The following is a 25,569-nucleotide window of genomic DNA, read 5'->3' as shown; positions in this document are numbered from 1 at the left end:
AACAAAGATTTATACACAAATTAGAGGCTAAAACTAAGATGCAATGGGTAACGTTTAGACTACACTGACTGTTCAGACATTATTCAGGAGAGAGAGAGACTATCATTTTATGATAGGAGTATTATCTCTTCTTCCTCTCCTTTCTCCTTTTTCCCCTCTCTTTCTTCCTCACTTTTTCTTTCCTGCTTCCTTTCTCTCTTCTCCCCCCCCCCCCGCGCCCGCCCTGCTGGATGCGGTCATTTTCGCTTGTGAAGGATGAACAGCGTATATATATGTAGTGAGACAAGGTTCTTTGGGTGAATCTGATATCTTTTATTAGACCAACTTAAATAGTTAGAAAACAATTATTAAGCAAGCTTTTGGGTTCAAAAACCCTTTGTTAGGCTAAGGAAGTTTCTGCAGTTGGTGTGCGCTCTTCCTGGATGGAATGAAAAGTAAAAAAGCCAGAGGCTGGGCTGGTATGCATACAAGACAGGTAGTCAGTGAAAATGTAGACTGAGTCGTCAATGGATGAGAGACAGGCCGGGGGGGGGGAGTGGGGGGGGAGAGAAGGGGGATGAATAGTGGAGAGATACCTGGGGAGTCAGATGTCAGGCAGGTTATAATGCGTCATAAATCCAATGTCTATATTTAGTCCATGATTTTTAGTATCCAGGAGGTTGATGAAGTGGAGTTCATAGGCTCATCTCTGGGAAGTGTTTTGTAAGTTTCCTTTGAGGATCAGGACTGAGAAATTGGAGAGAGTGGGTTTCTTGTGAGAAATGTGCCCCCACCGGTAATTGGGTATTCCTGTCTTTGATAGATTTCCGGTGTACATTCATTCTGGTGCTCGGTTCTTGTTTGGTCTCTCCTACATATTTTCCATCAGGGCATTTGGTACGTTGGATGAGATATATTACATTTCTGGAGGTGCAGCTGAAAGATGCAGGGGTGCTGATGGCTCTGTTGTGGGGTGTAGTAATTGTGGGGGTGGTGGAGATGTGTTGGCAGGTTTTGTATTTCCTGTCAACGCATGGTCTGGAACCTTTTGGTGTGTTCTGGGCTTGAGGAAGTTTGCTTCTGGTGATGAGGTTGGCGAGGTTCGGTGCTTGTTTGAAGGCTAGGATGGGTGGCTCTGGGAAGATCTTTTTAAGAATAGGGTCTCTTTCTATTATGGGTTGCAGTTGTTTGAGGATTTTCCTTACGGGTTCAAGGGAGGAGTGATATGTCATAACCAGCGGTGTGTAATTTGTGGGGGTTTTTCTAATGTACTGCAGCAGTCTTCACGTGGTATCCAGGTGGCTCTTTCAAACATGCGATCTATCTCTCTGGAGGAGTGTCTTTGTTGGGTGAAAGCCTTTTTAAGATTGGTGAGGTGGCAATCCCGGGTGTTCTCTTCAGTACAAATGCGGTGGTATCTGAGGGCTTGGCTGTATATCACAGCTTTTTTGGTGTGTTTAGGGTGATTACTGGTTCTGTGCAGATATGTATGTTGGTCTGTGGATTTCTTGTATAACATGGTCTGTATTTTATCATTCTGGATACTGATCATCATATCTAAAAAGAAGATGTTGGTGCTGGAGTATTCTAGAGAAAGTTGGATGGAGGGATGGTGATTGTTGAATTTCTGATGGAACTCAATCAGAGATTGTAGGTTTTCAGTCCAAATGATGAAGATGTCATCGATATATCTTAAGTATAACAAGAGTTTGATGGTGCAGTTCTTGAGGAAGTCTTCTTCCAGGTGTCTCATAAAAAGGTTGGCATACTGTGGGGCCATTTTGGTGCCCATAGCTTTTCACATCGTCTGGAGGAAGTGTTAGTTATTGAAAGTGAAATTGTTGTGTGTGAGGATGAAGTGTACAAGGTCAGTAATATCTTTGGGTCTGTATTCTGAGTTGTAATCTTGTTCCTGTAGATATGTAAGGTAGGCTTGGATGCCATCCTGGTATGAGATGTTGGTATATAGACTGGTGATGTCCATGGTGGCTAGCGGGGTGTTGCTGGGAAGGTGGTCTATGTTTTTAAGTTTCCGTAGAAAGTCTGTAGTGTCTTATACAAAACTTGCTCTGTGGGTGAAGAGCAGTTTTAGGATCGATTCAACGAAACCTGATATTTCCCCAGTTAGGGTCCCATGGTTGGATAAGATAGGTCTGCCAGGGTTCCCTTGTTTCTCTGTGTGTGTGTGTGTGTGTGTGTGTGTGTGTGTGTAGAGATGCACCTGACAGATGGACAGACGGACTTAATTTTATAGTGTGGCTGGGAAGACTCAGTCATGTGGCTAAGTGTCAAGGACGTCCATGCCAGTCAATAGCCATTCAAATCTCAGAAAAACATAGGCTGGCAAAAGGGAAGATAATCTCTGAGAATTTGTATTTGGGGTGGCTATGCATATTGGTCAGGCAGAAAGATGCTATAACAATCAATATGTATTAAGGGAGAGGTGCCGATCAGTAAAGAATTATACTTTATATTTTAAAGGAAAACCCTTTAACAGGGAGCATCCATTTTCAAGAGATAGAAATATGGAAGGAATATTGTCAGAGATTGATATTTTTCACCCTGGAATAGTTTCATAGTTTTGTAGTTGGTAGGGTCTGAAGGGACCTAAGCAGATCATCAGGTCCGACACCCTGCCATGGGCAGGAAAGGATGCTGGGGTCACACGACCTCGGCTAGGTGATTGTCTAGCCTCCTTTTGAAGACCTCCAGGGTAGGGACGAGCACTACTTCCCTTGGAAGTTGGTTCCAGCTCCTAGCTGTCCTGACTGTAAAGTAGTGCCTCCTGATGTCTAGCCTGAATCTACTCTCAGTCAACTTATGGCTGTTGTTCCTTGTTACTCCCGGTAGTGCTTGGGGGAACAGGGACTCTCCCATTGCCTGCTGGTCCCCCTTGGCAAGATTATAGGTGGCCACCAGATCCCCTCTCAGCCTTCTTTTGTGAAGGCTGAACAGGTTCAGGTCCTGTAACCTCTCCTCATAGGGCCTAACCCCTGATCATGCAAGTGGCCTTCCTCTGGACCCTCTCAAAGCTGCCCCCTGATCATGCGAGTGGCCCTCCTCTGGACCCTCTCAATGCTATCCACATCCCTCCTGAAGTGCGGCACCCAGAACTGGATGCAGTTCTCCAACTGTGGCCTGATCAATGTTGTATAGAGGGGGAGGATCACCTCCTTGGACCTGCTCGTGATGCATCTATGGATGCATGACAAGGTACGGTTAGCTTTCCTGACCACATCCACACATTGGCAGCCTATGACTCTGGGCCGATGCCGAAACTCTTTAGGAACACTTTTAGGGTGTCCTTGTACCACTTCTTTGGTGCACCACAAAAGCATACTCCATTTGACAATTCACCATAGAAAATTTTCTTCGGCAGGCAAATGTTGGGCATTCTTGAAAGGTGGCTGGCCAATTGTAGCTGTGCCAGTTTCAGTAGGGTTTGGATACTGGGGAGGGCTGATTTTTCCGAGCACCTCAGCCTCCAGAATCTTGTCCTGCCACTTGATTGTTAGTATTTTTCACAGGCAGCAGAGGTGGAAATGGTTTAGTTTCTTGGCATTTCGCTGGTAGATGGTCCTGGTTTCTTAGGCATAAAGGAGGGACGGGAGAATGATGGCTTTTTAAACCTTCAGTTTCGTTGACGTTCTGATGCCTCTGCAGTCCCAGACTGACTTATGGAGTCTGCCGAAGGCCATGCTGGCTTTTGCTAGCCTCCATTGACTTCATTGTTTATGTGGATAGCACGGAAGAGCTTGCTGCCTAGCTAGACAGTTGTTGGTCTTTAACTGAGATATGTGGTTTCTTGGGTGTTGTGCCAGATGCAGATTGAAACATCACTTTGGTCTTCTTCATGTTGATAGTGAGTCCAAAGTTGTAGGCTGAATGAGAACAGGTCCATGGACCGTTGCATGTCAGCCTGTGAGTCTGCGCATAATGCACAGTCATCAGCGAAGAGGAAGTCACGAAGTGTGGCTGTCTGGACTTTGGAGCTCGCTTGGAGCCTGCGCAGGTTGAAGATGTCTCTGTCAAAATGGTACCTGATCCCCATACCAAGGTCACCATCTTGGAAGGCATCTGACAGCATGGCAGAGAATACCATGCGGAAGAGGGTAGGTGTGAGCATGCAGCCCTGCTTGCCGCCATTTGTGACTGGAAAGGGGTCATAGCAGTCGCTATTCCAGAAACATCTGACACCCTTTCCAGAGCATGTGTAGGTATATGTGTATGTATGTGTATATGTTTGTATATGTGTGTATATATGTATGTATACACACCTATACACGTGTGCACCTTGTAGACTAACTGAATCAGAGATCCATAAACTTAGTGAGTAATAGCTCACATTATCAGAAGATATGAAAGGACATACACAGAGTAGGCTTTGAAATAGTGATTTTAAATACGAAACACATGGGAGGAGAGGAGGTAGAAGAGAAGGAAGAGGGGCCAGTGCTGAAAGGCAAACAAATAACAAACCCATAAGGACAGGAATCAAAAATGCTAATCCAGGTAATGGGATAAGAATGTGTAGTCCCTGTTTAGATCACACTTAACAGAATCCAGTCTGTGGATGATTTCTTATTCTGCAATTTCATGGTCAGGTTGGCTTTTAAAGTTTTGTTATATTACTGCCTAGGGAAGCTGTTGAATCTCCAACATTGGAGATATTTAAGAAGAACACCTCCACCCTTGGACAGGCATGTGTCAGAGATGATCTAGGCATAGCTATGCCTATGTTCTGTTGTTAGTATTTCACATGGCTTCTGGGGTTTGTTGGTTGCCGTACTGAGCTAAGAGGGAAATTCTTCTCCTCCTACTGCTGTACATTCCTTAGAAATTTTGTTCTTGGCTGCAGCCAAGGCCAGGGATTTTTACTGGCATGTGCCAATGCTCCCTACTGGGACCTAAACCCAGAGGTTCCTGGCTAAAGGGTCTTGCCCCTTTGCTCAGGATCAGATGGATTGCCATATTTGGGGTCAGGAGAGAATTTTACCCCATGGTCAGGTTGGTATGGATTGTGGAGGTTTTTGCCTTCTAATATAGTGGAGGGCATGCCCCTCTTTCTGGGACCTCTCAAGTGTATTTTAACAACCTTTGCAGCAGCAGGATATTGGTTGCTGTGGCCTCCCTGCTTTACTTGTGGTAGATTAGGATGTGATTTTTTGCATTGTGTTTGGGCTGACTGTAGTTTTGCTATGAAGTTAGACAATGGCTTTCTTTCTATAGAATGGTTTGGATAGGGATAATCCTACCTTAGGCAGGGGGCTGGACTTGATGACTTCTGGAGGTCCCTACTCGTCATACTCTTCTATGATTCTGTAATTCTACTCTGTAAAACCTACTCTGAGGTCAGCCATGGAACATTCAGGAAGGCTAAAGTGTTTTGCCACAGGCTTATGTTAGCTTTTGGACTTGATGTCAGATAAGTGTTGCTTCATTCTTTCACTTTTTTCATTTAATGAAGCCTATGTTGACTTATTCCTCATTTACTTCTTACTACAACCTAGTGTTTTATTACCTTGTTGTTTCCTGTTGTTCATTGGTGAGCTAACTATTTTATTTCTGTCTTGGGAAGCTTTAGAACTCATCATTGAGGATAAAATGCAATGAGTAGTTTTAACAGCAACAATTGTATTTCTGATCTGTGGGACATCCTTACTATTGATTTTGTAGTCTTCTTCCTTTGATGACCTTAACAGCTATTATCTTTATTGGAGCACATGTAAATCATATTTCACTGTTCCTGCATTGCCAGCATGACTTACAAATTTAGAACATGATTTCTTTTCTCTCCTCATCTTCAGTCTTACCTTTTTATATGAGCCACTGCTGGCTTAGGTTACTTGGCAAAGGGGGAGGGAGCAAGAAAGATGAAAAAGTAATTCCTATCCCCTTCTGTAGGATAGCTGCAGTAGTTTCACATCTCTGGTTGGCCCTCAGCTGGGGCCAGCATAGTTCTCCCAATGGGTAGCATGTTTTTGAGAAAGGAAAGGGTGGGAGGATATGGCAGTGATGTTAATAATTACCATGCCATGATTTGAGTGGAAAGCAGATGGCAAGGTGACACTAGTGGGATCCTGGCTCTTACCCCTGTCCTTTTGGAGCCCTCTCTCCCACATGCTGTCATCAGCAATAATGCAGGGTGAGTGTAAATAAGTATAGGATGAAGACACGATATCGAGGAATATACATTACTTTGGTTTTCCTTGTATATAGAACCACTGTAAATTTAAGTTGTCCTTGAATACAGCTGTTTCACTTATATTTTTTTACTAGATTCTTTGGTAGTCACATTGTTACTTGTAGGTTTTATCCATTCAGTAACTTGCCTAGTATAGTCTCTTCAAAATTTCCTTAGAATTTGTAAATGGTTACCATTTGGTTCTGTGATTTATTTGAATAAGTTTTCCTGATGTCTACTATCAGTTCAATTTAGTGGATCTTGTATCACTTGATAAAATAAATACGCAATTGATACACAGAGTATTTGAATATTTAAAGTTATATGGGAATTCAATCAAAAAGTAGAGTGGGATTTTTCCTTATATTTTTCCTTGTATTAGTCACAGTAAAAATGTTTGTTCCAGAAAAAAACAGATGGAAAGCCTGTTGATGGTTTATACTTAATACTTTGGGGAAATTCTTCAGAAACAAGTTCTCCTAAGTAATAATTACCCTTGTTACACTGCCAGCATAAGTCATTTATTAATTTATCTCCTACATAAATAGAACTGCCCTGGAAAAATGGAGAAGTAACATAACATTTCATGTTGCTGAATTGTTGTTTTATTTTTACTTAGGACACTTTCTTCTCTTTTTAATTTGGATTTGTACACTTAAGCTTTCTATACACTGCATCAGAAAAAATACTTTAGTTGCCTTTAAAGTCATGTTCTTTGCTGTTTGTATGAAGTGCAGAGTAGTGATTTAAAAATGTCAAATGTCAAATGTCCTCTGTAAGTAGCTTCTAACCCTCAGTACTCTATGAAAGCAGTTATTTATTGATGTATGAAAACAGGGGTTCATTTGAATAATAGCACACATCCACTGGATTATTAGAAAATATTGTTGTAAATGTTCTAGAAAGACTATTTTCCAAGTATTTGATCAGCTCTGTGGAGTCACAAGCTTGTGTCACATTGTAATTCACTAAATCAATTACCTGTATTAATCAATAATGATTATTCAGTAAGTATTGTTTTTAAATGTATGCATGCGTCCAAAAAGAGAATATGAATTCAGGAAATGTGTACATGATTTTTATTGAATCTGCAATTCTAGAGTCCAAAGAAAAAGTTTGATGACCTAGGGACAAAAACCATATATTAACACCAGATGTGGAAAGTTCTGTAAATGGGAATTCCTTCTTGGAAAACATGATTTAAAAATAAGATTTGTTACACTTGGAGTAACTTTTGTTATACTTGGAGTAACTTTAAGTGAAAAAAAGAGAAACCCAGGCATGGGCTAAACTTCTAATGGTTTTTAGGTTTTTTTTTTGGAACAAATACAATTACACATCTCTTTATCGACACATTTCTATCAGTGGAAACCAGGAAAAGAAGGATCATTCTTTTGAGGGTCCAGAGAGGGTCCAGAGGAGGGCCACCAGCATGATCCGGGGACAGCAGGGCAGACCCTACAATGAGAGGCTACGGGACCTGAACCTGTTCAGCCTTCACAAGAGAAGGCTGAGGGGGGACCTTGTGACTGTCTATAAACTCACTAGGGGGGACCAGAAGGGTTTGGGGGAGACCTTGTTTCCCCTAGTGCCCCTCCGGGATTACAAGGAATAATGGCCACAAATTGTTAGAGAGTAGGTTTAGATTAGACATCCGTAAGAACTACTTCACAGTTAGGGTGGCTAGGATCTGGAACCAACTTCCAACGGAAGTGGTGCTGGTTCCTACCCTGGGGGTCTTTAAGAAGCGGCTTGATGCCTACCTGACTGGGGTCAATTGAGCCCAGTTTTCCTCCTGCCCAGGCAGGGGGTCGGACTTGAAGATCTACAAGGTCCCTTCTGACCCTACTTCTATGATTCTCTTAAAGAGGTCTGTGATGTATGCTTATGAGCTTTACTTATCCATGCTACAAAGTGAATTGGTGAATGTAAAAATGGTAGACGTATTGAATTCTGAATGAATGCACCAATTCTGATGCCTGCAAAGAAAAAGAAAAAAATAAATGTATATCCCAAAGATTAACTTTCTGTTCCACGAACTCCCCATTCTGTAAGGGAGTGGAGGCAAGCCACAATTTGCAGTTTCAACTAGGGGAGGACACATCTCAATTTCTGATAATCATCTAAAATGATAATAGGGACCTTGTAATCCCAGTTCTATCTGTGTTACTTTAAATGCAATGAGTAGTTGACCCAGTATGAGAAGCATCACAATCCTTCAAATAAGTATTTCCCCCTCAGACAGGCCTTTCCCTTGAATAGGTTGTTCCATTTTGTATAAAATGTTTGGTGGATTAGGACTATCGTAAACTTTAAAAAATAATATTCTCAGCCTCTGTACTCTGTTATTATGCATGTAATAAGCAATACAGCTGAGATAGGGACAGCTATGACTTCTCTAAAACCTCTTTTTTTCCTTTCATAAATAGGGTACAATAGGTCGTGAAGGCGCACCTGGTCTACCTGGAGCACCTGGGCCAAAGGTGAGGGCATTAATTTTAATTTACTGATTGGGATGAATAGTGGAGTGTTACCAAATTATAGATTACAAAGTTCCAGAACCATGTGTTATGCAGTTTTTTAGGGGGGGTTTGGTATCTAGAATACTGAATACTATTATTTGCCATATCTAACTCTTATGTGCAATTTTTAAAGTACTAAATAGCTTTGATAAAGCATCCCAGCCTATGCCTGTTGTGTCATGCATCTTGGCATCTGTTTAGTTCCAAGTCCTGCAGTCCTGGAAAATGTTCTTCAATACTAAGGGTCAAATAATTCTCAGTATATAGCCTGACTTTGTATCTACATTATATTTCTTTATATTTTAATTGTGTTAAATAAAGTTGTGTTGCATTTTCCACCTACTGAGCCAAATTTATTTCAGATGTAATTTTATTGATTGCATTAGAGTTACAGTAAGATGGAATTTGACCCACGTCTATAGTACCTAAAAAAGTTGCTAAATAAATTCATACTTAGCTGCTAGTATAAACTTTTAAGTTACATGAGTTTTGATTGAATAAACATTTCATGATATGGCCCAGAAAATATTTAGTTTATACTTGGAGACTTGCCTCTATCCATGTATACATATTTTTAGTTGAACAATTGATATTTGGATACATATAAATATTAACTTTTATGTTGAAGGTAACATTCTTACAAGTGCTCAGCATCATCTTAATTTTGCTCTTCTTGCTGGGAGTTTACAAGTGACCCTCTCAATGGGAACCGAGTTAGGTCAACACTGAATGCACTTTAAAATAAAATGTATTTTTATGGCATTCTCAAATGAAATAGATGTCTTCATGTTGAGAAAAGAAATGTATTGGACATGTCTGCACAATACAATCAACTGGATTTTTCAGTGCTTTCAAAACCTCTCTAGTTTCTGTAAGCAGCACAGGATCAAGATAATCAGTAACTGACCTTTATAGAAACATGAACTAAGAAACAGAAAAGATTATTTGCCCTGTAGTTTTTAATATGAAAATGAATATTTTTTTCATGCAAGCAAGCCCTAGCGCTTGCAAGCCTCTTTGCTGAGTAAGCATGGAGAACAGTAAGAAAGGAGAACAGTGAAAGGTAGAATAGGTCTGGGCTGCCAGAGGGTATGGGGTGTCAGCCCCAGGCTCTGGGTGGCAGTGTTAGGTAGCAGAGGGGCTGGCTGAGGCACGAGGGTACTGAAAGTGCAGTGCTGTGTGGCTAGGCAGTGGGCCAGAGAAATCTGGCCCCTGACTGGCTAGCCTGACCAGGTGCAAATTTACGCCCATGGTCTATGTTTACATCTGTGTTTAGTCACAGTTAATTATCCCGCTATAAGATAGTACTGTCCCCAACAATTCTATTTTACCGCGGCATTAATTTACTTACTGTGGCCTAATACTGTTGCATGTGTAGATGGTGATGCTTTACCCTGCAGCTAATTAGTTCACTCCACAGTAAAGCGCATGTGTGGCCAGTATTTGGCGGAGAAAGAAGATTCCTAGCACTGCATATGATACCTGTTCAGTTTCACTTAGAAGGATGGGCTGCCCATTGTCCCAAATTCCTCTGCTCTCCCACCCCCAAGTGGGGAGGAGAACAGCTGGCTCCTTGATAGCCTATCCAATGCTGAGCTGTCAGGAAGCCCTGTAGAAAGCCAGTTGCTGAAGCATCTTGAACAGCTTCAGCTCTCTCTGGGACTGTTCAAGTAGTAGTGCCAATTTTTGTCACCTCTTACTAGACCTTGGACTCTCCAAGTCTGTTTGAGCAGTGGTGGGAATTCCCTCACTGTACCCTGACACTCCCTTTTGGCTGCTCTGTCAATCAGTGGAGCGGGCTGGTTGAGATGCGAGAGTTCCTGCCACCACAATAAAAGCCTTAGCAAGAGCTGGGGCTCTGGCAGTTGCAGTACTATGGTTGGCAAGAGTGAGGAGAGCAGTTCTTCTCACTGCTGCCACTCTTGCTAGACTCTTGTCTTTGGAAGATGCTGCTTTTCAGCAGCTGCCAGCTGATCATTGGCAGCCTGTTTTCTTTCCCTGGATGGCAGAGAACAAGCTGTCAATTATCTCCACTCCCCAGCTGGAGTGCCTGCCTTTGATGCAACTTTGTAGCTTTGCAGCACTTCAGTTGAATGCCTATATATAGCCAGAATCTAAGCAACATTTCTTTTATATTTTATATTCACACCCAAAAGCTTTAAACATTGTTTTATTAATAGGGAGATAAAGGTGAACCTGGAATACAAGGGAAGCCAGGATTATCAGGAGCTAAGGTAAATATGAAATCTGGAAACAATCCATTAGAAGACAGGCACTGTAATTAAAAGTTCCATGATTTATTTGTCAGTTCAAAGGATGTTTTGTATCAAATTAGAACATATTTAATGGTTGGCTGTTATTAACATTGTACTGTATCTTTAGGTAATATAAATTAGTAGAGTCCCAGTGAAGTCTGTGTGTATATGCAATTTTATACCAACTGAGGGTTTAGCCAATTGTTTATGTCTTATCCATACAGAAAATTGGTTAGATCTGTAATTCTCCATACCAGTATGCTATTAAAAGTTTATTCTAGTTACTTATCTCTACTTATACATTTGTATAGTACCTTGTCAAGAAAAAATGTATTTTTTTCATGTGCAGAAGGGATGAATATGAGGGAAACCATAGCTTGTCCAAAAGTTACAGCTGAATACTATTTCACCTTTATGCTTAAGTGGCACTAATGTTGCTATGTAACTGTAGTTTTTGGCACTTACAGTTTGAATTCTTTTTACACCTAGGGGAAAATGGAATCACCCAAGTATGTGAGTGTTTGGTACAAGTAAAATGGTAGTGTAGGAGATGGGACCTCTCATATTTTACCCCCAGAACATAGGTGCAATTGTACTTGCTTACTCAGAGCAGGATGGAGCCTGCAGGTTTTGCTTCCCAGCAAAGTGTTCTAACCTTGAGTCCATGGCCTAGGTACTACCTGGAATACTTTCTACTTATCTTCCTGAAGTTGACCAAGAGGCAGATACAGACAGCCAGGAGGGAAAGATATGTTGGGTCAGGCAGAGGAGGAACACAATCTGCAGGGAGGATGGCTGTGTCAAATAGATGGTACCCTGGAAGATTATCTACTCTAACCCCCTTCACAGAGCAAGAGTTTGTTCTCTCTCAAACATCCAAGACAGAATTCTGTCCAGCCTGTTATTGAAAATTTCCAAGGAGGGAAATTATACAAGTTTCCTAAGCAATATAAAGTTGAAGTACCTTCAAAGAAATCAGTGTAAGAAAAGTGAATGTCCAGTCCTTTATGCTTAAATGTTGTATAGACATTGAATATAGACAAGGGTATATTAAACCACATAATTTTTAATGGTAAGTTGTTCAAAAGTAAACTGACATTACTACATGTAGCTTTGTTAATGTAATATTAAAATGCCTTTGGTAAAGGGCAATCAAAACATTTTTTCTGAATGTTGGATGGTTGAGATAAGAAAGAGTAAGAGAATATTGTCATGACTTGAATTATTCTGGCTGCATTTGACTTGGAAAAAAATAATGCACACTTCAATCATCATGTGTTATAAAATCTCAGATTATCATAGCTAAGACATATGATTTTGAAAAAATATGCAATATATGTTCTTATACACAGCACATCAGTGATACTTATGGAGCTATTGTATTACTCAGGGAGAACAAGGAGGAGTAGGTATTCCAGGTGAACCAGGGTACTCGGGCATGCCTGGGACACCGGGTACAAAGGTAAGTAGTTTCTGTAACTTTTGTTATATAAAGTACTTCACATGAAATTCTATAATAAACCCTTTCTATGAAAGAAAGTCTTTCAGAAACAAGCCCACAGAAGTGGGTTAAGTGACCATTCTAGCTGTTAACCAGCAATTGTCTGTGTAGTAAGTAAATGAAATAGAATAGGAAAGTATTTGTTGTGTTCTCATTAACTTGTCTTCCAATAAGAAAATCTGATTCTTTTACATTCTTAGCTCTGCTTGAAATTGAGCCTTCAGTCTCATGACACCTGTCATGGCAGAATTAAACTCTTTGTGCTGCAGTTCTTCAAGATTCGTATTTAAATTTTCATAATACATTGCAAAAATTATGGTCTGTGCCTCAGTTTTTGGATCCTTAGCTTGAAACAAAAAGAAGAAATCTAACAAATTATAATTAGTGGTGCACTGCAACTAACCACGTAAAATCTAGTCAAATGATGCAAAGTGAAAGCATTTAGAAAACAATTTACTGAAATTAAGTTAGAGGTGTCCAAATTCTTAGTGGCTGGGGGCCACAAACTGCATAGGCCATGGATCTCTGGGCTGCACAGAAGGCTCCAATGAAGGCTCCCAGTCCTGCTAGTGGCAGGAGCAGAAAGTGGAAGCTGGAGGAGAGAGTGGGAGGCCAGAGATTTCATCAGCAGCAATGTGGGAAGGGCATTCAGGTCAGAGTACATAGATTAATTACTTGTGGGCTGCCAGTTGGTCAGATCTGCACTCAGTGATGCAATTAAACTCATTCAAGAGATGACTGTAGATGAACTGTTAAGGGATAGTGAGCCTGATATAATTAACTGCAAGAGTTGTGCTTTGTTCATAGTGGGGGAAATCAGGCAAACTAGTATTGATTTAGGATTGTGTCTGGTTACAATGTCGACAAATTTTGTCCTCTGGAAACAAAACAGGAAAACCTATGGTGCCTTATTTAAATTCTGTGCAAACAGTGGCTTAACTCCCAATGACAAATTGAATGCATCATTATATACTATCCTCTTTAATTTGACATATGAAAATCACTGTCCTTATTGAGAGTTATCTGCACAATAAATTTCCTCTGTGCTTTATTGCTTTTTAGTGTTTGTACACCTGTAAATCATTTGAGGTTGTTCATTACTGATATGCATAATTTGTAACTTGTCTTGTATTTACTGAATAAAATTAAAATGAATATTTTGAAAATGGACTACTTGACAGTGGACATGTTATAATACCTTCTAATATTTACAGGGGACCAAGGGAAGCCAGGGCGAAAGAGGTATCCAGGTATATTAACTCTGTTTTACATCCAAAACGATTGTGATATATTTACTAATAAATCAAGTGCTGAATTAATTTGAAGTGTTAGTTTTAAAAATTAAAATAAATGGAAATTTTGCTTGAATACATAGATGGCAGGATGTAGATTTAACTCAATAAATCATCCCATAACAGCAGTGAGAATAATGTTTTTAAATTTCAACTCTGAAACTGTATTTCTGTAATATAAATATGAGGACTTTCAGACTGAAAGCTACCTGAAAACCACTGAAATAAGCAGAAGAGATGGAGATCAGTGTTCTCCTTGATATTCAGGTTACAGATTAGGGATTATAATACAAATGCTTATATCTACACCTTGAAGTGGATTCATAGAATCATAGAAAATTAGGGTCAGAAGGGACCTCAGAAGGTCATCTAGTCCAACCCTCTCAGGAATGGTGATGCGGGATTTTGTTTGATTCCATTGATAGATGGGATTTTGGTTGGGCGTCGTACCTTGACTACATATTTTTTAAAAATTATATTTCTTTTTTGAAGGGACAAAAAGGAGAAAAAGGAAGATCAGGAACTCCAGGTCATCAGGTATCATTAAAAGAAGTAGTCAGTTTCAAGAAAACTGCATTTCATTTTTGTTCCTTTCAAAGGTAACTGACATTAATATTGTAACTCATTATATCTAGAAATAAAACAGCACTCACTAAAAGTTCCTATGTATTTATGTCTCTGTGTGTGTAACTATTTAAAAAAAATTATGGGATATTTAGTACAACAAAATGAAAATATTTTGTTTATTAAGAAATACTACAGAGCAGAGAAAAGAATCAGGTTTATTTATTGCATAGCGAGTCTAAAAGGTGAGAGAAGTCTGAAGTAACAAAGACCATCTTTATCAACTTGATTCATCTTGTATTCATAATTTTCTCTATTGCTTTCTAAAGGGAACAAAAGGACTGAATGGAGAAAGAGGAGAGGTATGCTTTTACAAACACCATTTTATGGTCTTATTGGAAAATTTTGTGAATAATGACTTATGAAATCACTGTTTGTAACTATTTGGATTACATGTGTCCTAATTGCTGTATAGGTGAAAGAGCAATATTAAGACACAAAGTCTTTTAACAAAAAAAAATAAAATAAAATAATGATCCAGTACAAAAATAATATTGAGGGAAGTCAGTGTAGTAGACAGTAGAAAGAACACTAAGTAAAGACAAGATCTTTAGACACTAAATAAAATAAAATCCAAAGACAAAAAATTTAAAGAGGTCAGTCAAAAGAAAGGTCTAATTGATGAAAAATAAGGATGGAACTTAAAAAAATAAAAATAAAAAAGTGTGTAACTTTCTGGAGGGTTCATTCATCATGCCAAGCTCTCATTTAAAAAAAAAATCCCAAATTTTATAACACTAAATTTTTTACTAGAGATATCTTTGCTAAATAACCCTATGTTCTGAAATCATGGACAAGGTAGCTTAGCTTACCAAAGAGTTACTTCATATACCTTTTAGATTACATTTTTGATGCTCCTACATATTCTAAACTAAGGATAACTGACCTGTGGCATGGTACCACACCTGTCATGGGCACCCTGTGTGTGTGTGTGTGGGGGGGGGGGGGGGCACACAACAAATCAAGGAGACAGCACAGTGGCTGATAGGGCAAGGAGCAGAAAACAGAGCAGCAGCTTGGTCAGGGAACAGAAAGCTGAGCATCAGATTGGGTAAAGGAAAGGGATCAGTGTGGTGCTTGAGGAGGGTGGGAATAATTTGTAACATGCCTTCCAAAATGTTGGCCCACTGTTCTAAACCATCATAATATTTGACCACATCTAGATGTTCAGTTTAACAGGAGAATTGCCACTCTCCCAGTAGTAACCACAAGTGTTTAGATATTCCAGCTTTTTCTCCTGCAGCAAAAATGGCCATTCTGGGAGAAAAGTACCCAGCTATAATGAGGAAGAAATTGCCCCCAGGACAGTTTCTCTTGGGAGACTAAACATTGGCATGCTTTCCCCTGGTTTAACTCTTCCTAGAGATCAGAAATAGTGGCTGGGGAAAGGCTCCCATGCCTTCCAGAGATCATTATCTTCCCAATTTGGAGAAGGTATGAGAGGGAGTTGTTGTCCATACTGCTTTCTGTCCCCAAATCATTTCTAGTGATGGAAATTTTCTACTGCTATAATTGAACATATTATTCATTTGATAACATTGCTTGTTTTATACACTGTAAGAGGAAAGGCCCTGGAGATGAAGGAAAACCCAGGGATGATAATCATCCTTCACTTAACCCAGGTGGGAGGGGGAACGTAGCCATGGCCTGGAGCACTGCACTGTGCTTCTGGAGTGAGCGCTACATCTGGATTGGCAGGTGGGAAGTTCAAAGCAGTACTTCTGGCTCTGGAAAGTGGCAGCTGGAAGAAGCTGCAGCATCCGTGGAGAGATGATGCCAGAGGACTCTCCTGTTTACGCTGGTCTGTAGTGAGCGGTGGGTGAAAGCACTCAAGGTAGCAGGCATGTGTGGTTTGAAGACCACCAACGAACTCAGGTACCCTCAGGCAGAACACTGGTGTGGCTTGCCTGAGTAAGAAGCAGAGCTTGGGCTGAAGAGGAGCCAGGTGGTGTGAGGCATGGGAGCCCAAGCCTATTATGACCTGGGGCAGTGCAGCCAGCCCTGCACCAAGCGCACCAAATTGATTTACTTTAGAGATTATTAGTTAATTGATGGGGTGAGGGATAAACCCTGAACACATGAATTGATTTTTGGTTGACACAACTTGGTAGACTGAATATGAATTAATGGAAGCATTTTGAGTTGCTTTACCATGGAGATTGTAAATCATTTGATAGAGGATGAAGAACCCTGAAGAAACGAAGGGACCTCAGTCTATGTGCTCTCCGAGACTGAAGGAATTAAATGGTTTGGTCAGAGTTAATTTATCCTTGAGACTCTTAATCACTTTATAGAAGGGGAGGAACCCTGAAAGCATGATGAACCATATGGATTTGAGTCATGGGGGGGACTTCTAATGAACTCACCAGAAGGGCCTGACTGGGATCACTGCAGGGTAGGATTGCCCAATTTGCCCCTAAGGTTATGACTCCAAGAAAAAAACTGGATAACATTTAGGAAGTGCTAAGAGTGGTGTGAAGGGATGGCAGAGCCCCACAAAGAAATTTCTCCAACAAGCCTGGACTTATCACCCAGTGGAACCAGCTTCTTAGCTGAAAGAATATCAAAATCATGGCAGAGGAGAAAAAGAAATAACACCAGAGAGCAGCTGGGAATAGCACTGATCCCTCCCTATCCTGTTGCCATTCACCGGGAAGGTGCCAGGTCAGACAGGGCCTGGGCCATACAGTACCTACCCCCCCTTACACACACATTTAATAAAATATATAGTACTTGTATAATAAAGTCGTTTCAGTGTAAAGTATCTTCTGTCAGTAGTTTTCAGTCTTTGTTCAGTTAGCTCTTCTGCTTTTCTTGATCATCTCTGCCAATATTAAGGGTCAGCAAACAAGACCACACACAGGATGTGGCTGTCTATTACAAGACCAAGATATACTGTAGAAAATGTTCTTTTAGCAGTTTCATTTAGTTTCTTGGCAGGTTCTGCAAGCAGTTGTGCTAATGATTCCATTGTTTTGATTTGTTTTGTTATATTGACTTGCAGCCTGCAGCTTCTTTCTATACTGGATGCCATTTTCTCTGCATTGGTTGGTTCTTAAATCTTCCAATGCCTCTTTAAAACTGCTTTAAATAAAGTAACTTCAATTAATATGTGTCTAAATGTGGTTTATAGTTATAAACATAATTAGAAAAATAAAAGTAACTCCCTAGTGCTTTAAATAATTTCTCATGTCACATTTCTAAAACTGGGTTTTTAGAAGTACCCACAAAAATACATAGTTAAGATACCTAAATAAATGGCTTGATTTTCAGATATTGGCATATACAACTGGTATTGCAGTTAAAAGCTTCCTCCCTAAACAGTCTCCAGACATAATCTGTCTAATGAAAATACAAGTAAATACATTTATCACAGCATGAAAGAAGGGGGATACTACAAATGTAATGGCATTAAATAAAAGCACCAAATTTCTGCAACAAAATGGTAACATTGACATTGCCAAACAGTGAAATTGAATGTGGTCTTAAGAAACTTAGCTCCGCTTTATCTTTTATATCATAGGGTTAGATTACATTTTAGAGTTAGCAGGTGCTAATGTCAGTCTGTGTTAAAGCTAAATAAAATGCTAGTGATCACATTTGGGGTTAATACTCTCTAATATGCACTGAACAGACCTGCTACTAGAGGACTGGCAAGCAGGGGTGTGGCTAGGGGCTGCGAGTCTGCTCCATACCTGTCCTGCTTACCAGCTCTCTAGCTAAAGTATAGGCTGGGGAGGATGCGGGGAATCCCTGTACCACTTGGATTTCCTCCTTTGTCCCCATCAGCCCTCGGATATCCCTCCCCTCTGCCTTCACCTCCTGATCAGTGCCTCCACCCTCAGCATAACTGCCCTGCCATCCCAATCAATTGGCCTGAGAGGAGTGACAGCAGAGGGGAGTGGCTGCTGCCTCCCTGCCTGTTTCTGGGTTCCCTGCAGCCTATATTGCCCTGTACACCTGGGTTCAGCCCCTATCAGACCCTGCAGCTGCTCAGCATCTCTTTGCCCTTTGTCCCCAGGTCCCTCCTTCAGTTGCAGGGACTAGTGGGGACTGGATCTGGGTGTGCAGGGTCAGTGAGATCTGCAGGGACCCCAGAAGCAGGTGGTTAAGAGCAACCCCCCACCACTACTACTTTCTCCACTCTTGGGCTGATTGAGGTGGCAGGGCAGTGATCCAGGGGTTGAGAGGTTGATAGGGGGATAGATGAGTTGGTTGGGATGGCAGGGTCTGGTGATTCTGGAGATCCAAGGTCTGGTCTGGAGATGCAGGGGTCAGTTTAGGAGACAAAGAGGGTGGCAATCCAGCAGCTCCCCACCCATCCACTTCCCTCTCACTCGTTCCTCTTCCCCTCTCCAATCCTGCCCCCTTCCCCTTGGTCCCCCTGTCCCCCTTTGCCCCTTTCCCTCCCTCCTCACTCATCCCAGGCCTCCTATTCCCAGCTGTCAGTAGAGGGCCTTAGAGTCCTGGTTGACACTGGAGGACTGCAATGGGTGTTTTTTTGTTAGATGAGCACCCAGAAATTAACTTGAGCTAGGTAGCACATCTCAAAGGATAATCCTTGCCTATAGTAGCATAACTTGGATACCTAGAGGGCACTTAACACTTGTTAACAAACCTTAATGTGCAATCATTCAAGTTTTAACTGCTTTTAAAATGTTTTAATTATAATGTGTAATTTCACCTTTTTTTGGTTGTTCTGAAAGAGAATGGGAAACTGCTGCTTAAAACTACACATCAGCTGTTATGATTGAGGAGTTACGTCTTCATGATCCTGTGATGGTTCTAGTTGACTACATTTTCTTAACTTGATGCTGCATTAATTGGGATTAAAGTCCAAGTGTTTTTGCTACATTTATATTGCTACAGAACAATGCAGATGTAACTGTTGCATCATAGCAATTTATGTATAGTTTCATAATTGGTAGGGTCGGAAGGGACCTGAGCAGATCATCAAGTCCAACCCCCTGCCATGGCAGAAAAGAGTACTGGGATCCAATGACCCTGGCAAGGTGTTCATCCAGCCTCCACTTAAAGACCCCCAGGGTAGGAGCCAGCACCACTTCTCTTGGAAGTTGATTCCAGATCCTAGCCGCGCTGACGGTGAAGTAGCGCCTCCTGCTATCTAGCCTAAATCTACTCTCTGGCAGCTTGTGACTGTTATTTCTTGTCACTCCTGGGAGTGCTTGGGGGAACAGGGACTCCCCCAGTGCCTGTTGGTCCCCCCTGACCAGTTTGTAAACAGCCACTAGATCCCCCCCTCAGCCTTCTCTTGTGGAGGCTGAACAAGTTCAGGTCCCTTAACCTCTCCTTGTAGGGCCTGCCCTGCTGACTCCTGATCATGCGGGTGGCCCTCCTCTGAACCCTCTCCATGTTGTCCACATCCCTTCTGAAGTGTGGCACCCAGAACTGGACGCAGTACTCCAACTCTGGCCTGACCAGTGTTGCATAGAGGAGGAGGATCACCTCCTTGGACCTGCTTGAGATGCATCTGTGGATGCATGACAAGTATAGTTGGCCTTCCTGACTGCTTCCCCACATCGGCGGCCCATGTTCATTTTGGCATCAGTAATGACTCCAAGATCCTTGTCTGCCTCTGCACTGATGAGAAGGGAGTTCCCTAGCCTGTAGGTATGCTGCTGGTTCTTCCTCCCCAGGTGCAGCACCTTGCACTTGTCAGTATTGAAACCCATCCTGTTCTCAGCTGCCCACCCCTGTAACCTGTCTAGGCCTGATTGCAGCCTATTCCTCCCTTCTAGGGTGCCTACATCCCCCCACATCTTAGTGTCATCTGCAAATTTGAACAGGGTGCTTTTTACACCCCTGTCCAAGTCGCTGATGAAGATGTTGAACAGTGTGGGCCCAAGGACCGAGCCCTGTGGAACCCCACTGCCCACATCCCTCCAGATGGAAAATGACCCGTCCACCACCGCTCTCTGGGTGCGGCCCTCCAGCCAACTAGTGAGCCATTTGACAGTAGATGTCGATGCCACAGTACCCTAGTTTTTTAATGAGAATGGGGTGAGAGACCGTGTTGAAGGCCTTCCTAAAGTCCAGAAAGACTACGTCCACTGCTACACCTGCGTCTAAGGATTTTGTGACGTGGTCATAGAAGGCCACCAGGTTGGTCTGACAGGACCTGCCTCTAATGAACCCATGTTGGTTGCCCCTAAGCATAATCTCCCCTGCTGGCCCCTCGTGGATATGTGCCAGGATAACTCTCAAAAAGCTGTGCCAGGACCGAGGTAAGACTGACTGGCCTATAGCTTCCTGGGTCCTCCTTCCTCCCTTTTTTGAAAATAGGGACCACATTGGCCCTTTTCCAGTCTTCTAGCACCTTGCCAGAGCACCATGAGTGCTCGTAAAGCCGTGCCAGGGGTCCTGCAATGACCTCTGCTATTTCCCTCAATACTCTGGGGTGGAGATCGTCATGACTTGCTAATTTAAATACGTTCAGTCCCTCCAGAAATTCCCTGACTAGGTCCTCACTGACCCTAGGCCTGGGTGTGCCTCCCCTGGGACCTACAGGGGTCCCGGTGGGGGGGGATGACCTGGTCCCTGCTCAGAAAAATGGAGGCAAAGAAATTGTTAAATAGGTTAGTCTTGTTGTTGTGGGGGCCAAGGGGGAATCGAGGATCAGGAGTCCTCGGGAATGCTAGCTGGGGTTGCGGCTGCAATCCCGTGGCAGGCAGATGGGTACTCTCTATCACCGGAGTGGAATTAGGCGCAGACGAGACATGTATCAATTGGAAAAAACAGAGGTAGCTTTACTTACACTGTAGAGTCGTATGCAGCGCAGGCAATCGTAGTTGCAACAATTCTATTCTTTAATCAGTAATCGAGGAGCTCTTGTAGACCGGGTAGCTTGGGTCTAACTCGGGCATGCAACACGGAGGATACGTCACAAGGCTTCGCCGACGGGGAGTCATTGGCAGGTGATCAAGCTGCCGGAGTTCCACTCCAGGGGGAATGGCGGAGTTCTCCAACTAGGGCGGAAACGCCCCTAACCTTTTATACGGCTAGCGAGCCAATTGCTAGCCGCCACATGGGAATAATTTAACATCGGCCAATCGTATTATGCAAATCTGCATTTCCTCGGCGGGAACTCTGTCCACGCCGGAACTCTTCACCATGCCGAGACTTCCCCTGCCTTACCGTGCCTTGTGCTAGAAAGTTCCACTGTGTCGAGGCACTGATCCAAATCAGCTCTGACATGCTCCCTTGCCGAAGACACAGCTGGGACTTGAAGCACGTGCACGTCATCCAAGTTATCGCTCCTTCTTAAAGATAACCGACTACGTACAAAAGTATATAACGACAGTAGTTCGTCCTCTACGGATTGAACCAAATAGTAACCAACACACATACACACACACACACATCAATATATTGGTCACAAAAAGTTCAATCACGAGGAGTTCAATAGGTGTCATGGCAGAGTCATGCGTCAGACGACCTCTGCGTCTCTCTTTCTCTCTCTCTGGATCCGCTTCTGACACGTATTTCGAACCTCGGGTAAACACTGTAGAAAAAAGAATTCTTAGACACTGTTAATCAACTTATATAACACTATCCATTTGGAGAGGTAATCAGATCTCTTCTCTTGGTTCCCCACTCTCCTTCAAGCATGTGACACAGGTGCTTGAACTTGACTCAGCTCTGGATAGCTCTTGCACGCCCCCAAATGCACCGCCGTGAATGACGATCCACACACGGACACTGCGTTGTCTTGTCCTAGCACGATGAAGATGCTCCAGAGTCGCCGTCTAGATTCTTCGGACACTGGAAACCCAACTCATGGGCCAACTGCCATTGACTGTCTCCCAGGATCCGCAGCTGTCGCTTCGTGAGTCTGGAGTGGTGCAACAGGAAACCAAACATAATCCTCTCCTCTTTCATCCTCTGTGGCAGTTGCCACACTCACTCTGGGTCATTCGAAGTCCCTGTGTCTGACTTCATGAGTGCTTGGACTCACGGAAGCTGTCGCAAAAGGCTGCAGGCCGGTTGGCCGGCTAATGGGTTGAGGAGGGCTCGAAGGACGGTGGATCAACACACATCGTTCCTCCCTCCATACACCTCAGCACAAGCCTCTATGCTGTCAAAAGTTACTGGAACAGTTCCAGGGTTTCGTAGGTGGTGATGCGGCCACGGTCTCTGCTGCTGGGTCGGCGTCAAACCCAGCGCGTGCTCCCTGGGGTTCCAGGAACCGTACGAGCTTCCTATCACCGCCAGTAGGATCTGCTCTGCACTGATCCTCGCTGGACGACCCTCGTGCCAGACATGGGGCTTGTGATCCACTTGACCCACGATGAGTGCTGGGAGCGGAACAGGCCAGTGAGTGTTATACGTTAGCCACTCTATATTGGTGGCGTGTCCTCCACTCCACGAGGCTTGTCGAGTGAAGAAACTAGCCTCTTCTAGATCAAGCACGTCGGATCCAAACTCCACGACCAGACGTCCTAACCATACAGCCAAGGTCTCATCGGGCTTAATCTTCGACTCTTTACACAGTTCCTGTAGCTCAGTCCAGGTTCTAGTGTGATGAGTAGTGTGGATTGTCTCCCACACTCAGCTGCCTATTGCTGCAGAACACGTAGCCGTTGTCGAAGCTGCCACTGCATCTGTGGAGAGGGACGGATGTTCTCCGCTCACTGCCCCCTCCCCGTGGAAAGGAGGCGGGACTGCCGGAAGTGACGTTGCGTCGGTGGGCGGGGTCGCCAGACGGGTTCCCGCCGATTCTCCTGAAGCTCCTCCCTTCTCTTCCGGTTCCAGGCAGCTCGCTCCTTCCTCGGTGCCATCTTGGAGTGGCGGCGACTCGGGGCCTCTCTCCTCTGCTGCTTCTCGTGCTGCCGGAATGGCTACGAGCAGTCAGGCTTCTAGGTCTGCATTCCTCCGCAACAAAGTTGTCACAGCGCGGAGCAACACATCCAATACTCTCTCTCTTTTATCCCTCGGGGCTACACTTGTATGGCCTCTCAACCCGAGTGCCAGCGGGGGGCTAAACTGGTCAGCCGTCGTCGGCTCTTCACCCTCCCGTGCGAGCTGCACACAGCGAGTGAACTCCTGGCTGAGAGCCAGGTTCACGTCGCCCGATTCCCATCTGGCGAGGGGTGCGGTGTTCCCTCTCTCCCAGGGCCTGAACTGGACTCTCTTGCTGCCTATCACACACCCAAATGCCTCGGGGTGCAGATGTGCCTCCCATACTTCCGATACCTCTTCTCCTTTTTCCTTCAGTGAAAGGTAGCCATCGATAAACCTTTCACCCACTCCGCTCCGAGGTATAGTCCTCCCTGGTGATGGCCCCTCCCTTCAATTGGGTGTATGCCTCCTTTTTAGCTAGGAGACATTCCCATATGCTTTTGGTGAGCCATAGGGGCTTTTGCGCCCTCTTGCCCCCTTTGATCCTTGTTGGGATTACCTCCCTTTGGGCTTGGAGGATCGTCTCCTTAAGGAACGACCACTCTTCCTGGACACCTGACTCCCCTCCCCTCCCTTCCGGGACCTCAGTGCCTCCCCGACTATTCTCCTTGCCTCATTGAAATCCACCCTCCTGAAGTCCAGGGCTTCTGCCTTGCTGCAGGCCTTTGCCACCTTGTGCTGGATGGTGAATTCCAGCAGGCGATGATCGCTGTCACCCAGGTGGTTGAGCACCCTCAGTTATACAAGTAATGTCTGTCATGCATTGCTTGTTCTGTTGCAGCTGACTTAAGGGGTGTTCTGGAGTTTCTGGTTTAGTTACAGTATTATTTTTTAGAATACATTTCTACATACTTTCATGGAAGTAGGTCATATCAAAGAACTATACCTTGCACTTAGATGAAAATGTGATAAAACTTGTGAAAGTCTTTGGTTTTTCTAAAAGTTAATTCTACAGTGTCAGACTAGTCCCTAAAAATCTCCTTTCCCTGCACAGATGAGCTTTACCCTTTCTGTTGAGAGTTCCACTATTCCAGAATAGGGATTTGTTGACCACAATCTTCATCTCAGAGATTTAGCTGACCTTTTATGTATTCTGAGCCAAGCATGGTACCTCTGATTCAGTATTTTTAGTTAACAATTCTTTGCCAAAGTTGCATAGGAAAAATGGTACCCAAAGAACTCTGTGTCCTTGCTGCTTTGGTTTTGAGGGTGTGCCAGCTTCACTGGCAGGTCCTTTATTTGGCTGCCCCACTGGGCAGCTGATCTGCCAATCTAATTCCAAACAATCTGTAAATTTGGGTTTCTTGCCTGCCACATCTGTGCTGTCCTACTAAGTATAGGTCCTCTCTTGGAAGGCAGACACTCAGGTGCCTCATTTTATTTCCCTCATCATCAGGCCAGAGAAGGAGTCTTTATGCCGCATGGCACCCAGGCCACACTCCTAAACAGTCCTCGGGTTATGGCATCCCCGGTTCACCACAACAGTAGTTCTCATGTGCAGAGTCCCTCGACCACAACAGTAACATTCTCCAGCTTGCAGCTTCTTCTACCCCAATGGCAAGAGTTTCATAGATTCATAGATGTTAGGGTCGGAAGGGACCTAAATAGATCATCGAGTCCGACCCCCTGCATAAGCAGGAAAGAGTGTTGGGTCTAGATGACCCCAGCTAGATACTCATCTAACCTCCTCTTGAAGACCCCCAGGGTAGGGGAGAGCACCACCTCCCTTGGGAGCCCGTTCCAGACCTTGGCCACTCGAACTGTGAAGAAGTTCTTCCTAATGTCCAATCTAAATCTGCTCTCTGCTAGCTTGTGGCCATTGTTTCTTGTAACCCCCGGGGGCGCCTTGGTGAATAAATACTCACCAATTCCCTTCTGTGCCCCCGTGATGAACTTATAGGCAGACACAAGGTCGCCTCTCAGCCTTCTCTTGCGGAGGCTGAAAAGGTCCAGTTTCTCTAGTCTCTCCTCGTAGGGCTTGGTCTGCAGGCCCTTGACCATACGAGTTGCCCTTCTCTGTACCCTCTCCAGGTTATCTGCATCCTTCTTGAAGTGCGGCGCCCAGAATTGCATGCAGTACTCCAACTGCGGTCTGACCAGCGCCCGATACAGGGGAAGTATCACCTCCTTGGACCTATTCGTCATGCATCTGCTGATGCATGATAAAGTGCCATTGGCTTTTTTGATGGCTTCGTCACACTGCCGACTCATGTTCATCTTGGAGTCCACTAGGACACCAAGATCCCTTTCCACCTCTGTGCCACCCAGCAGGTCATTCCCTAGGCTGTAGGTG

The 25,569-nt window shown here is 43.6% G+C and overlaps 1 protein-coding gene across 1 annotated transcript in view; it reads left to right on the top strand.

The window, feature by feature from the left end:
• COL21A1 (collagen type XXI alpha 1 chain) overlaps positions 1 to 25,569 on the top strand; it is a 236,612-nt gene that overhangs the window by 197,214 nt on the left and 13,829 nt on the right. The window contains exons 20-25 of the mRNA XM_019496944.2: positions 8,593 to 8,646; positions 10,866 to 10,919; positions 12,331 to 12,402; positions 13,656 to 13,691; positions 14,226 to 14,270; positions 14,627 to 14,659. Of these exons, the coding sequence (XP_019352489.1) occupies positions 8,593 to 8,646; positions 10,866 to 10,919; positions 12,331 to 12,402; positions 13,656 to 13,691; positions 14,226 to 14,270; positions 14,627 to 14,659 (294 nt within the window). The remainder of the gene's footprint in view (positions 1 to 8,592; positions 8,647 to 10,865; positions 10,920 to 12,330; positions 12,403 to 13,655; positions 13,692 to 14,225; positions 14,271 to 14,626; positions 14,660 to 25,569) is intronic.

This window comes from Alligator mississippiensis, chromosome 1 (genome assembly GCF_030867095.1).
Source record: "Alligator mississippiensis isolate rAllMis1 chromosome 1, rAllMis1, whole genome shotgun sequence".
In the NCBI taxonomy this organism is placed as follows: Eukaryota; Metazoa; Chordata; order Crocodylia; family Alligatoridae; genus Alligator; species Alligator mississippiensis.
Note: the sequence above shows the minus strand (reverse complement) of the source record. Positions and strands in the feature narration are given on the sequence as shown.